Genomic DNA, 14,250 nt, shown 5'->3' on the forward strand with positions numbered 1-14,250 from the left:
AGGCAATGGGGGTTAAGTGACTTGCCCAGGGTCACATAGCTATTTTGAACATTATCCCAACATATCTATATAGACTTATTTTAACTGCTCTAATAATGATAAAGTTCTTAGGAGTTACATGTATTATCTTTCCAAATAGAAATGTAAAGAATTTATCTTTAATGAGTTGCTTATTACTTTTTCATATTTACTTTTAATGCTTCTCTTGAGTCTTTTTTTAATATCAAATTTTCCACTCAGCTCTGCTTTTTTCATCAGGAATGCTTGCAAGTGTTCTATTTCATTAAATATCCATTTCTTTTCTCCTGAACAAGTATACTAAGTTTTTGTAGGGTACATTATCCCTGGCTGAAATATCAGTTCCTTTGCAGAATATCATATTCCAAGCCCTTTGCTTCTCTTATGTGAAAGTTGATAATTCATGTGTAATCCTATGACTCCACAATATTTGAATTGTTTCTTTATGACTGGTTAAAATCTTTTCTCCTTTACCTGGGAGCCCTGGAATTTTACTATAATGTACCTGGGAGTTATTATTTTGGGTTGTCTTTCAGGAGGTGATTGGTGGTTTCTTTCAATTTCTATCTTATTCTATGGATCTAAGATATCAGGGAAGTTTTCCTTTATAATTTCTTGAAATATAATTCCTTGGTTCTTTTTTGTCACGGCTTTAGATAGTTCAGTAATTTGTAAAATTACCTCTTCTTGATCTATTTTCCAGGTTATTTTTCTGAGATAGTTCACATTTTCTTCCATTTTTTTATTATTTTGCCATTTTTTAATTGTTTCTTGATGTCTCATGGAATTAGCTTCTTCTTGCCCAATTCTAATTAAAAAATATTTTCTTCAGTAAGATTTTGTACCTCCTTTTCTATTTGGCCTATTTTGCTTTTTAATAACTTCTTTTCTTCAATTAATGCTTATACCTATTTTACCATTAGGCTAGTTATTTTTTTAAGTGCTATTTTTCTTCAGAATTTTTGGTTCCTCTTTTACCAACTACTAATTCTCTTTTTAATAATTTTCTGGCATCACTCTCATTTCTTTTCTTAATTTTTCATCTGCCACTCATCTTTTTCTTTAACTCCTCTAAGAATTTTTGTTATGGTCGGGTCTTCTTAGCATTTTTCTTTGAAGCATAGGTTGTAGCAGTTTTTTCCACTACCTCCTTTTTCTGAATTTTTGTCTCAGTCTTTCTTGCCATCATAGTAGATATTTTGATCAAGTTTTTTTGGTTGTTTTTTATTTTGTTGTTGTTGATAACTCATTTTTATAGCATGTTCCTGAGGTGGTGAGGCACTGTTCCAAACTTCAGGCTTTTTTATAATGCTATTTTCAGAGTTAGTTCTATGGGCCTGTAAGTTTTCAATGTTTTCAAGATGGTATGATCCTGGGAGAGGTATAGTCACTGCTCTCCTAGTCTATGATCTGGTTTTTAATGAGGAAGGACCTTGTTCTCCTGCAATTGCAACACTAATGTTTCTCTTGGCCCTGGAACTATGAGCAGGACTTCTACTCTCCTATAGCTACAAACACTAGTTGTCCTTTCTTCTTTGGAATTATGATGAGGTCTCTCTTTCCCTATAGCTCCAAACAGTAGAAATTCACTTGGCCCTGGAACATTGACCAGGATTTCTGCTCTTGTGAAGCTACAAATGATGGTGCTCCTCTCTGTCTTAGAACTGTGGCCCTGCTCTATTGCCACTAACCACAAATGCCCTTCTCTGTCCTGGAACTATGATCCAGAACTGTGTATTGGCAATAAAGATCCCAATCAGTGTTAGCTATATCTAATACCAGAAAAAGGATGCCCTGTAATACCTTCTGAGCAATTATCCAACCCCCGTACCTTCTATGGACTGAGAATTGTTGAAGCTTCTTTAGCCACCCCCAATGATCACTGACAATTTTGTTACCATGTGTACTCCTGGCCAACCCCCATCCTACACTCTCCTGCTAACTTTCCAAGTTAACTTAGGCAGAAAAACTATCTCTGACCTTTTCCCCCAAATTCTGGTGCTCCAAAATTTTACTTAAGGAGTTATTTTGAAGTTGTTTCAAGAAGAATGATGGGGGAGCTTGACTGGATTGCTGTCTGTACTTCATCATCTTGGTTTCATCCCTCTTTGTTTTATGATTTCTATTCCAGGACTGTTTTATAGACTCTCTTTCATATTTTACCCTATAGAAATTTTTCTCTTATAATCAGAGAGAGCAGGATCAAATATTTACTAAATGCTTACCATATGCTACTTACTAAACTAGGTGCTTTACAGATATTATCTCAGATGATCCTCATAACAACTCTATATCATTGTTCATCTTTTGTTTTTGAAGAGGTCCAGTGACATCACAGAGCAATGTCTTGACTTGTGTATTTGGATTTAAGTGAAGCAGAGTTGCCGAAGTCATTAGTCTCCCTCACTCTTCCAGAGTCATCTAAGATTGCTGGCAAAGCAAAAGCCAAGACTACTGGAAATGGCCAGGATGGCATCTTTGATGTCTGACTAAGCTCTAAGTGCTCCTTAACACTTGCTTCAGCTAGCTTTGTGGCCAATGTTGGCGGGGGGAGTGTGGAATTGTTCTCATGTGCCTATTTTATTGGACGAAGTCTTCACATGTTTGGGAATAGACATTGCCCTAATTCATCAACAGGTTTGATGCCTGTCAGCTAGCTTCAAAATGGCCTAGACAGTCTGCTGAGATGGTTTTACCATGGTGTGGCCACTGCATATGCTATTACTTCTTGAAGCCACAAGGGAGAGTTAGGTGACAAGTGGATGCTGAAGATGGATAAACAACTCTGCCATGTACTTGGTAAACCCTCATACCAGAAGCTCTAGTCCTCCCCTAAATACTCCATACATCCCTATAGGGTAGGTGTTCATTTTCTAGAAACTGAGACAGCCAAATTCCAAGTTTCATGTTCATGGTCACATAGATAGTGAGTGCCTGAGACATGATTTGAACTCAGGTCTTCCTGAATCCAGGGCCCAGTGCTCTATTAACTACACTTGCTATATGCCTTAAGAATAATTGCTAACATATATACCACTTTTTAAAGGATAATTTTAGCGTTGTGACCAAAACTATATTAATTATTGGTCACCAGGGGATATCCCAAATAAAATGCCCACGTCAGCTGGAAATTTATGGTGATTTTAATTAATATAGTGGAAAAAATTAAGAAGAAGGGAAAATGAAAGGGTGTAGGATTTCTCCTGCCTGGCTTGTGCCAGGGGGAAGATTAGAGGCTCTAGGAGTATAAAGTTTTGGAGAGTAAAGGAGGAAGGAATCAGCCTGAACTCCAATGGGGCTCAGCCAAGATGCCTGAGCCTGAATTAGCTCAAGGGCAAACTCACCCAGACAAAACCCAGACAAATAGCTGCCACCATGCCAAGATGTCAGAACCCTGCCAGCTAGAGCCATCTCTCTGGGGGGAAAAAAAACAGATGAGAGGAAGCCCCACAAAAAAACCTAAACAATTCTACCTCACTTTTCTGCATCTCTTCTGCACCAATCATAGCCTAAGCCTGACTTAGGATAGCCTAGGAGTCTGTCAGCTGTTTCTGATTTGTCAATTTCTCTATCAAAGGCCACCCTCTTAAAACTCAATCCTCAAGCATGGCTATAGACATTTGCAATTTTGTTAGACAAAGTAGGGTCTAATGCAAAGTTCCCAAGACATCCCTGATTTTGTTAGAATAAGAATGTTCATTGTTACAAATCAGGGGATAGCTAAATACAATCTTCACAACTTTAAGAAGCTGACATATTATCTCATTTGATCCTCACAATAATCTTGTAGGGTGGATACTACCATTAATCCTATTATTACAGATGAGGAAATTTTAGTTATATATTTCATGGTCAATGGTCCTTGAGATGAGAATAGTTAGAAGGATCTCTTCTGCCTAAATAATCACCAACTCTTGTTACTTTTCTTGTATCAACTCCAGACTCAATGTTTCCTATTCCTAAAGACACCACCATACTTCCTTCCTTCCTTCCACACCTTCTAATAGCTTGTAGCACTTTACGTATGACAAAATGGTGGTCTCTTTGGCCTAAATCACATAGCTGGAATTGAACTCAGGTCTTCCAGACTCCAGGGCCAGTGCTCTCTCTATACTATACTGGCAACCCAATGAATAAACAGAAGATTTATTACCTTTCTCCCCAGATACTCACTAATTCTCAACTTGCCTATCACTGTCTCCAGTGCCTAAAATGCTCGGATTTCTTCAAGATTTAGCTTAAATCCTCCTATCTGCTGGAGGCTCTTTCTACTCCCCCAGCTGCTAATTCCTTCTTTCAGATTATCTTCATCTATTCACTGCATCTTGCATGTACCTTGTTCTTTACAAGTCTCCATTGTTACAATATTGCATTTTTGAATGGAGGGATGTTTTTATGACTTTCTTTGCATCCTCAGTTCTTAATACAATGCCTTGCACTAAATAAGCAAGTAATGAATGAATATCGATTGACCAGTTGTCCTCTTCAGCCTACCATGTTAGCCCCCTGAAATAATTGTTCCCTATTCTATCATCTGCTGTATTTGCGATCTTTTAGTTTTCTTAGGCTTATTCATTCACACTTTAATTTATATTAGTTTGTTCAGATTGCTTTTCCACAGGAAATCAACCAAATTGAGGGAATAGAAGTTTTGATGTATTTAAATGTGGTACTTTTAAAAAGTGGGAAAAGAGGAAAGATTGGAGAAAATTCATAGGGATAAATATAAGAACCATGGATTCAAAAAAAAGTATCTGTTCAACTACAGCATAATTTTGATGCATGGAGCAATGTGAGGGAGGGCACTCTAGAATGAAGTTAGGAGATAAGAAAGGGGAATATTGAAACTAGGTGAGAGCTTGAAAGAGTTGGGTAACTGTCCAGGCAATATAAGGTAGGGCACTTTAGGAGAGGGAGGAAAAAAGGGATATGGGAGGGTACAAATAATATATTTCATTTACAATAAAATCCTGTATAGGCATATGCCTATCCCTAAACTTAGTAACATTTGAGGAAACTTTGGATCTTAGATGAGGAAAGAATCTCTGGCATAGGTTTAGGGTTATAACTGGGAGGAACTTTTGAATGTTGGATATAGAATTTTAGAGTAAGAAAGGACATTAGTACAGTGATGGTATAGAAGTCAAAGGTGGAAGGGAGGTTGGAGATATTTTTTATACTCTTACCTTCCATCTTAGAATCAATGCTGTATATTGGTTCCAAGGCAGAAGAATGGTAACGGCTAGGCAACTGGCATTAAGTGACTTGCCCAAGGTCACATGGCTAGGAAGTGTCTGAGGCAAAATTTGAACCCAGGACTCTCATCTTTAGGCCTGTCTCTCAATCTACTGAACCACCCAGCTGCTCCCAATAATATTTTCTAATATTCTCATTATTTGGATGAGACACCTGAGGCCCAGAGACAGGAAGTGGCAGATCTGGGGCTGAAATCAGGCCAGTTTTCTGACCCTTCATCCAGTATGTTTTCCACCGGACCACAGTCAAAAATGTCTTGATAGTGAAACACGTTGACTCTTATTGCCTTTTGAATTTCATTTTGATGTGTTCATAGGCAGAGTAGTTTTCCACTCAACCCTCCCAAGAAAACAAAACAAAAAAATTAACAAAAATTAAAAAAACACTCAAGTTTATAAGAAGGGATGAGCAAGAAAGAGTTTATTCTGAATGATGAACAGGGACCTGAGCAGACCTCAGAAAAGCAATGTCCTTTCTTGACCCTGGGGTTAGTTTGGTTCTCACTCTCTGTCTAATGAATGAAACCAACAGAATGAACCATCTAAAGCCCTGCCAGGGTCAGTAAAGATGCTGACTTCATTACTCCGAATGATTTGCTCAACTCACAGTAAGAAAGCAGATTCCTATGAAGAAATGCAAAAGGAGTCTCAAATAAGCAAGCAACACAATTTAAAAATAGACCCAACTCTAAGGGGAAAAAATATTGTTCTTATAAAAAAAAGTTACAAAACAATACAGTAAAAATATTCTCTTAAAAAAAGAAGGTATGCTATTGTCACGTCTCAAAGACCTAACTTACATGGTAAAAAGGTGAAAATGGAATTTGGCTTCCAGATGAAAAGCTTTACAAAGTAAAAACACAGTTCACAGTCACAGCCATGCACTTATCCAGATGTACAAGGAGCAAGTTTAAAAGTGGAAAAAATACTAGGACTCCTATCTTATTTCCCAACTGTGGGGAGACCCAGAGAGAGAGAAACGTGTTTCTCTCAAATGTCTGTTGCTTCCCTCTACATACCAAAGGATTCTTGCTTTCCAAACAGGCAAAACTTTCTAAATAAATATGTTTCTTAAATTATCACCCATCTCAAGGAAGTCTTCTCTAATTCCCCACAGCTGAGAGGAGGGTCCCTTTCTTTAAATTTCCCTATAGAAAACTCTGATTAGATTTCAGACCTTTGGTCCAATTGCTCTCTACATTTTTCATATGAATCTGTATGTATTGTTTCTCCCCTCACTGCCCTCCCTGCTCTTGCCCCAACCTATGCTGGACACTTCTCGAGGGCAGCATTTTTGTCGGACCAATCTCTGTATCGACACTCTCTTGCCCATAGAAGATGTCCATTAAACGTGTGTGGGTAGTGTGTTTGGCTAGATCAGCTGATTCTTCATCTGTAGCGAGGACCGAGGAACCTCACCAGCCTGATCCGACCAGGATAAGTTCCTTTTTATTCATCCCACAGGAAGGCATTGGGTGGAGGGAGAACAGATGAATCAGGTTTACATTCATGTTGCATGACTAGGTTTCAGGTAGTTGATTGCCAGTAGTAGGTATTGGCTACAGAGCACACTGCAGTCACAGAAACACCAGGTGTGGACACAGCGATACAAAAGGCAGCATATGCTCTAGTCATGTTTAGCCATCACACAAGAGTCCCGGGTTCCAGGCATGGTGCGTGGTTTGGACATACAGGGAAAGGACACTGTTTTTGCACAGGAATCTCAGGGAACCGCAGATGGAGGGGGCCCTTGACAAGTGTCTGAAGCCTCAGAAGATGGAAGCTACAGTGTCCCATGTTGGGTTCCCAGATTCTGAAGATGGTTCTCTCTCAGGAGACACCAGCTCAGAAAGGACTGATGTTGTAGGTGCTAAAGGGATTGTATTTTCCCAAAGCCTGGTTTAGAAGGGTCGGAATAGCTGGGAATGAATTCAATTGTGTGTTTGGGTTGTAAAAGAAGGTTAGGGCTGGAAGAGACCTTGCAGCCCAGAAGGGAATAGCTGGAAGGGGACTTAGAACATCAGATGTTTGAGCTAGAAGGGGTCTGAAAACATAGACTATCAGAGATTGAAGGGACCTTAGAACCTAGTTTGTTAGCACAAAAAGACACCTTAGAACAGAATCTAGAATGTAAAAGCTAGAATGGATCTTGGAATGGGGAACCTAAAATGTGAGTGCTAGAAGGGATCTTAAATATAATCTAATCTTATCCCCACACACAAACAAGGTAATTAAGGCCCAGGGAGGGTTGCCCATGGTCACATAGTCAGTTGGGGAGTCGCTGGGACTAGAACCGTATCCTCCCGTTCTTTAGCCAGTGTCCTTTTTACCTCTAGACCTTGGCTAAGTAGAGTGATTTATGCTTTTTAGAAGGGTTTTCTCATCTGTTCCAAAGTCCTTCCCAAAAGCCCTGAGAGGTAGCAGGGCTGGGATGATTATTCCCAATTGACAGATGAGGTAATGAAGGCTTGGAAAAGTTATCATAGAATTGGGAGTTGGAATGGACCCTTTAACGATCATCTAATCCAACCCCTTCATTTTATAGTGGAGAAGACTGAGGCCAAGAGAGAGGTCAGACAGGAAACAAAGGGAAGGAACTGGTTCAAGATCTCACACAAAAGTCAGTGGTGGATGTGGGACTAGAATGTATGTCTCTCGAGTCCTAGTTCAGTGCTTTTCTTGACTGGGAAGGGTGGGGGAGCACAGAGATACCATCACATGCACAGAAGGGAACTGAGACTCAGACATGGCCAGAAGAGCCTAACAGCTGCAGCCACGTGTGCAGGTCTGACTGAGGATGTTGTTATTCCGCCCATCCTGGAGTTTCCCATGAACTGGGGGTGCGACACGGTTTTCACCAATGGAGAGTTGTCCGCTTGTGTCTTGCTGCCTCCTCAATCTGGAATCAATCACAGTATAGAAAGAACATGGAATTAGTTTCCCAGAGTATAGGGGCACTTGGGTTGAGGAAACCTAGGAGACTGAGTGGTTTATGGGGTATAATGATACTCAATAATACTGAAAAACACCCTTTAGAAATCAGCTAGATCAACTTCTTTATTTTACAAATATATAAACTGAGGCAGAGGGAAAAGAATGATTTTTCCTGGGTGTTATAGGTAGTGATAAAAATGGGATACAAACCCAAGTCCTTCTATTCTAAGTGTCAAGGCTATTCTAAACTTTGTCCTCCACTTTATAACATAGGATAATTTTGTGTTATAAATATGTTATAATTTGTAATTATAATTAATTATATAGTTTAATTAATTATATATACTTAAGCTAGTACTTCTCAAATATTAATTTATAATTATAATATATTTATAATGTATATAAATATATAATTATCATCTAAGTGAAGTATATGGGTAAGGCATCAATTAACTATACCCCTTGACAAGTCCCTTCCCCTCTCTAGGCTTCAGTTTTCTCATCTGTGAGATGACCTGTTTAATGACATCTAAAATTTTTTTTCTATGAAATGTTTTATGCCAGTGACCCAAAGCAACTCTACACATTTGTCTTGGTAATTGTACAAAGTCATGCTATCGAGAAACAAACTGTGTCAATTCTGATTCACATCTGGAAAGTACTCTTTAGAAAGGCAAATATGACTGCAGTCTCAGAAAGGTGGCACTCATGCCAGAACTAAAGAAGGTGTATTTGATCAATTATCTGACTGATGTTACCCCAACCTCTTTAGTCTTCCCCTTTAAAGATGATTTCCCTCTCTTCTGCAGGTATAACATATGTACATATTTATTTACATGTTTTCTCTCTAATTAATAGGAGAAATTTCTGGAGGGGGCAGAAAGTAGAGTCATATCTTGAGTCTGCCACTTACTGCCTAGAGGACTTTAGACAAGTCCAATCCCCTCCTGGGGCATTAGTTAAAGAAAGGGAATTGGATCACTAACTCATTTCCAAATTCCAATCAAGTCATCTCCCACTTTGTTCCCAAACCCATGGATCCTCTTAGGTTCTAATGCTGTATGATCCCAACACTGGCAGTCAGAAGAAAGGGAATTTCTTTTTTTTTTAAACCCTTACCTTCTGTCTTGGAGTCAATACTGTGTATTGGCTCCAAGGTAGAACAGCGGTAAAGGCTAGGCAATGGAGGTCAAGTGACTTGCCCAGGGTCACACAACTGGGAAGTGTCTGAGGCCAGATTTGAAGCGAGGACCGCCCGTCTCTAGGCCTGGCTCTCAATCTACTGAGCTACCCAGCTGCTCCCAAGAAAGGGAATTTCTAAAATTGATAAGTAAGTGCTAACTTATGTTATGCTCTAATTGGAAAAGGGAGATAACATCAAGATAATTGACTTATCTGAGGAGATACATGGAGGATCATAAAAATATAGATTTAATATGTAAGGGACTTTAAAAAAATTCAACACAATCTTCCCATTTTATATAAAACTAAGGTCTAGAGAAGGAGAAATGATTTGCCCTAGGTCACATAAAGAACTGCAGAATGGAATTTGAATAATCGACTCCCTCTGACCTCAAATCCAATGTCCATGGCCATTATACCTCATTCCTTCTTAAATGAAGGAAGCAATTCCAATTTGTAGCTTTCTGTTTAGTTTATAGGGGTTCTTTGATCATAAGGAATGAGAAAGGTTTTCACTCCAATAAAAATTCATGAACCAGGACAAAGATATAAAGCCATTATTGTTGGCTCTGAACTTACTTATCAGGCTGAGACCATAGTTATCTATAACTTAAAGGGAAATGAGAAAGTATTTGGTATCTCCTAGTACCTTCAATTCAATCCCATGAATGCCCATTGGTAGTTATCTCAGATATAGCAGTGGAATTTAATATACTAAGTTATATTTGTCAACTTTGTGACCAGAATACTGAGAGAAAGAAAGAGTCAGAGACAGAGAGATCAGAGACACAGAGACAGAAAAGGAGAGGAGGGAGACAAACAGAGATGTATCTAAACTCTAGAATTAGATTATTATGAGAAGTGGGATTTATACCTAGGAAGGAATCTAAAAACTATCTCATTCAGTGCTTTCATCCTACAGAGAGGAAAATCGAGGTACACAGAAAGGTACAGTGAGGCCATGGAGCTAATAAGTGACAGAGTTAGCATTTGAGCCCCATGATTTCTGGCTACAAATCTCTTGCTTTTTTAAATGTAACATGCTGCTTTGTAGATGCCAAAAAGAAGGAAAAAATCCCTTAACTGAGAATCAAAATGACCAGGAGCAAGAAATTTATCATGTATTACGATGCTGCACACATATCTCTGAAAATATTTTGCATAGACTCATAGATTTAAAGATAGAAGTGATCTAAAAGGCCATTTCAAGGACAAATGGATACAGTCATGCAAAAGACAGTTACTGGCCATTATTTCCTTTTAAGTTGTGAACCAAACAACGTGGGGAAAGTGGACACAAATGAATGGGACACATCTTGAACACTGATTCCATAGCTAGTACTTCTCAAAAATTGTTCCTTGGCAGATCACTTTTTAATTTTTCAAGGCAGTTTGAAAAGTATTGGCATGTTTTCCATATTCTCTGTTCCTCAAGAAACTTCTATACATGCAGGATAAAGAATGTTGGATACAGAATGTATCTTAAAATATAGGAGAGAATGTTTACAGTGGAAGAGATGTCAGAGTATAGAATGTGAGAGCAAGAAAGGCCTTTAGAGGGGACAATTGGGTGGTTCAGTGTATTGAGAGCCAGGTCTACTGATGAGAGGTCCCAGGTCAAATCTGACCTTGGATACCTCTTATCTGTGTGACCCTGGGCAAGTCATTTAACCCTATTTGCCTATCCCTTACTATTCTTCTGCCTTAGAACCTGGTACTGATTCTAAGATGGAAAGCAAGGTTAAAAAAAAAAGACTTTAAATATGACCAGGCAGGTAGCATGGTGGATAGCATGCTAATCTTAGAGCCAAGAGGACTGAGTTCAAATCTGGCCTCAGACATTTTCTAGCTGTGAGTCCCCGGACAAGTTATTTAACCCTGATTGCCTAGCCCTTACTGCTTTTCTTAGCACTGATACTAAGACAGAAGGTAAGGATTATTAAAATAAAAAAGAAAGATGTCAGACAAACTATAGATCTAAGGGAAACTATTGATGTGTATGGTACAACCTGATTAACAAAGGTTTGGAGGTATTTTGAAGCTGAATTAGTATAAAGCCTTGCAGCTGAAATCAGAGTAAGTAATATCTCCTGGAAATGGAAGCCACCAGGCCCAAGAGGAGAACCATTAAGGATTAGCCAGAAAAGGTTCCAGATTGTGTAGGTGTAAGATAATGCTGCTAGGCTCTCTATTCAGATTTATGGTTGTGGACAGAGACACCACCACCACCTGGTGGCACTGTACTCTAACTTCAAATCCAGTCCTTAAAAATGAAATGCCCCTTGAAAAAACCCCAGTTGGGAAAAGGGTGATGGTACCACCACAGCAACATTTGTCAGGAGGGGGATGAGAAGAGCATGCAGATAGTTCAGTGCAAATTAATCCCCCCTGCTAAGATGGGAGAAATCAAAGCATATAACCTGTGGGTAAGACATGCAGTGTTTGCATATGAGCAATATTAGGACCCAGGAAAATGGAACTTCATGTAACGATAGACCAATAAATGATAAGACCTGAAACTCTAGTTGGAAAATGTAAATTTCTTCATTTATTATTTAATAAAACTTAATAACACCCCAAGGGATCACAGGACAGTAATTTACCTGCCCTGGTAACTAGTTTCCAACCTTTGAAAAATGAGGGAGTTGAGCCAGATGATTTTTAAGGCCCCTTCTGGCTCTAACATTGTATGTTCTTTTCTAAAGTTTCTTCCAGTTTTAGCATTCCACAACCATACTACATTAAACAGTTGAGTCCTAAGAAACATGAGGTAGTCAAAGCTTAAAGTAGTTGAGCGTGGGGGGCAGAGGGCTTCTCTCATCCTCTTTTCCATTGGTTCTGGTATCTAGCATCAAGGTAGAAAATATCCAGTCAGAGTTTAAGAATGGGAGAGATTGAAAGCTAAGAACTGCCTATGGAGAAGAACCCTGGAGAGGGAAGGGAAGAAGGACATTTCTTTCTTTTTCCATTCCCTATAACAAACACATATCTTTGAAATGGCAGCTACTGGAACTGCAGGAGACATTGTACCCATTAGGAAGGAGAGACATAGATACAATGAGACAGACATAGATACAATGAGATAGTCATTTGGGAAAGGAATCAATTTCAAGGAATGTGACACCCTTGCCAACAGAAAAGATATCTAATTCTTTAGAATATCAGAAGCTAAGAGGCCAGTGTGAGTGCTCTGAGAAAGAAAGATAGAGAGAAAAGAAAGAAAGAAAAGAAAGAAAGAAAGAAAGAAAGAAAGAAAGAAAGAAAGAAGAAAGAAGAAAGAAAGAAAGAAAGAAAGAAAGAAGAAGAAAGAGAAAGAGAGAAAGAGAGAAAGAAAGAAAGAAAGAAAGAAAGAAAGAAAGAAAGAAAGAAAGAAAGAAAGAAAGAAAGAAAGAAAGAAAGAAAGAAAGAAAGAAAGAAAGAAAGAAAGAAAGAAAGGAAAGAAAGAAAGAAAGAAAGGAAGGAAGGAGAAAGAAAGGAAGGAAGGAAGGAAGGAAGGAAGGAAGGAAGGAAGGAAGGAAGGAAGGAAGGAAGGAAGGAAGGAAGGAAGGAAGGAAAAAAGATAAAGACCCTGACAAGTTGATGTTTGCAGATATTATTGTCCCCATTTTATAGTTGAGAAAACTGGAACTCATTCATTCAAGTTGTCACTTCTACTTTACAACAAAATAATATTGAAGTCAGACCTAAAACTTCACATATCCCAATTCCAAGTTCAAGGCTTTTTTTTGACATCACCTTACCATCAATTAATTTGTTCTAAAAATAATTTTTCAAACAAATAGTTTATGAGACATCTAGTCAGAGAAAAATCTGACAAATCATCCCTAAGGGGTGTCTGCCAATTGGTGGGGAGTGTGTGTGATGATTTGGGTGTTTACCCAAGCATAGTAAATCTAGGATCCTTTTTTTTTTGTTTGTTTCTTTTCAATGAAATGAATAAATCTGAAAGAAGGGAGTCACTGGTGCAGGGAAATGCACTGGGTCTAATTACCAGTGGTGGGTGGAAAGCTGAGGTCCTGTGTCAGCTAATCAGGTCAAGCTCTATACCTGTGCTGCTGGATTTCAGTCAGGAGATACTATTTGAATTTCCTAGGTATCAAGGAAAATAAAACAGATACTCTGTGAATTGGTATAGTTTTTTGAGAAGCTGAAGAAAATATGTAAAATTTTTAACTTGAATTGATCTTAGAGGCTCATCATTTTTGTTGTTGTTCAGTCATGTCTGAATCTTTGTAACCTCAGTTGGGGTTTTCTTGGCAAAGGTACTGGAGCAGCTTGCCATTTCCTTCTCCAGCTCATTTTACAGGTGAGGAAACTGAGGCTAAAAAAGGTAAGTGACTGCCCCACAATCACAAAGCTATTAAATGCCTAAGTCCAGATTTGAACTTAGAAGATGACAATTCCTGTCTCCAACCTCAGCACAGTATCCATTGCACCAGCTAGCTGCCAAGGGGCTCACCATATTGGGCCAGATAGTCAGGATACTCATCAGCATAGACAACTGCAGTTCAGAACTCTTGAGTGTAAGACATCTTCTAGCTTCCACCTCACTGGTCAGGGTTTTATGAGGCTCGAAAGAAATAATGGATGTAAGTCTCTTTGAAACCTTAACGTGTTATATAAATGTCAGTTATCCTAATTATGATTAGCTTATAGTCTCTAGCCTCTGGTCTGGTGACAGCTTCATTCCCTGAGCCTTCTTCAACACATCTGCTGAGCTCAAGCAATGTTTATAGAACAAATTTAATGATCAGACTCTCCCAGGGGAAAAATTCTATGCACACGTGCTTTTAAGTTTAATCTGCATTTATTAATACTTTTGTAAGTCTAGATGATCAAAACTGCTCAATCAAGCCATGAT

General features: G+C 38.7%; 1 protein-coding gene across 1 annotated transcript in view; it reads right to left on the minus strand.

Annotated features, from left to right (window-relative positions):
* Positions 1 to 5,665: 5,665 nt before the first annotated feature.
* The window catches only part of STK32B (serine/threonine kinase 32B), a 384,972-nt gene continuing 376,387 nt past the window's right edge, over positions 5,666 to 14,250 (minus strand). The window contains exon 12 of the mRNA XM_007496744.2: positions 5,666 to 8,172. Within this exon, the coding sequence (XP_007496806.1) occupies positions 8,034 to 8,172 (139 nt within the window). The 3' untranslated portion in view covers positions 5,666 to 8,033. The remainder of the gene's footprint in view (positions 8,173 to 14,250) is intronic.

This window comes from Monodelphis domestica, chromosome 6, assembly GCF_027887165.1.
Source record: "Monodelphis domestica isolate mMonDom1 chromosome 6, mMonDom1.pri, whole genome shotgun sequence".
NCBI classification, from domain to species: Eukaryota; Metazoa; Chordata; class Mammalia; order Didelphimorphia; family Didelphidae; genus Monodelphis; species Monodelphis domestica.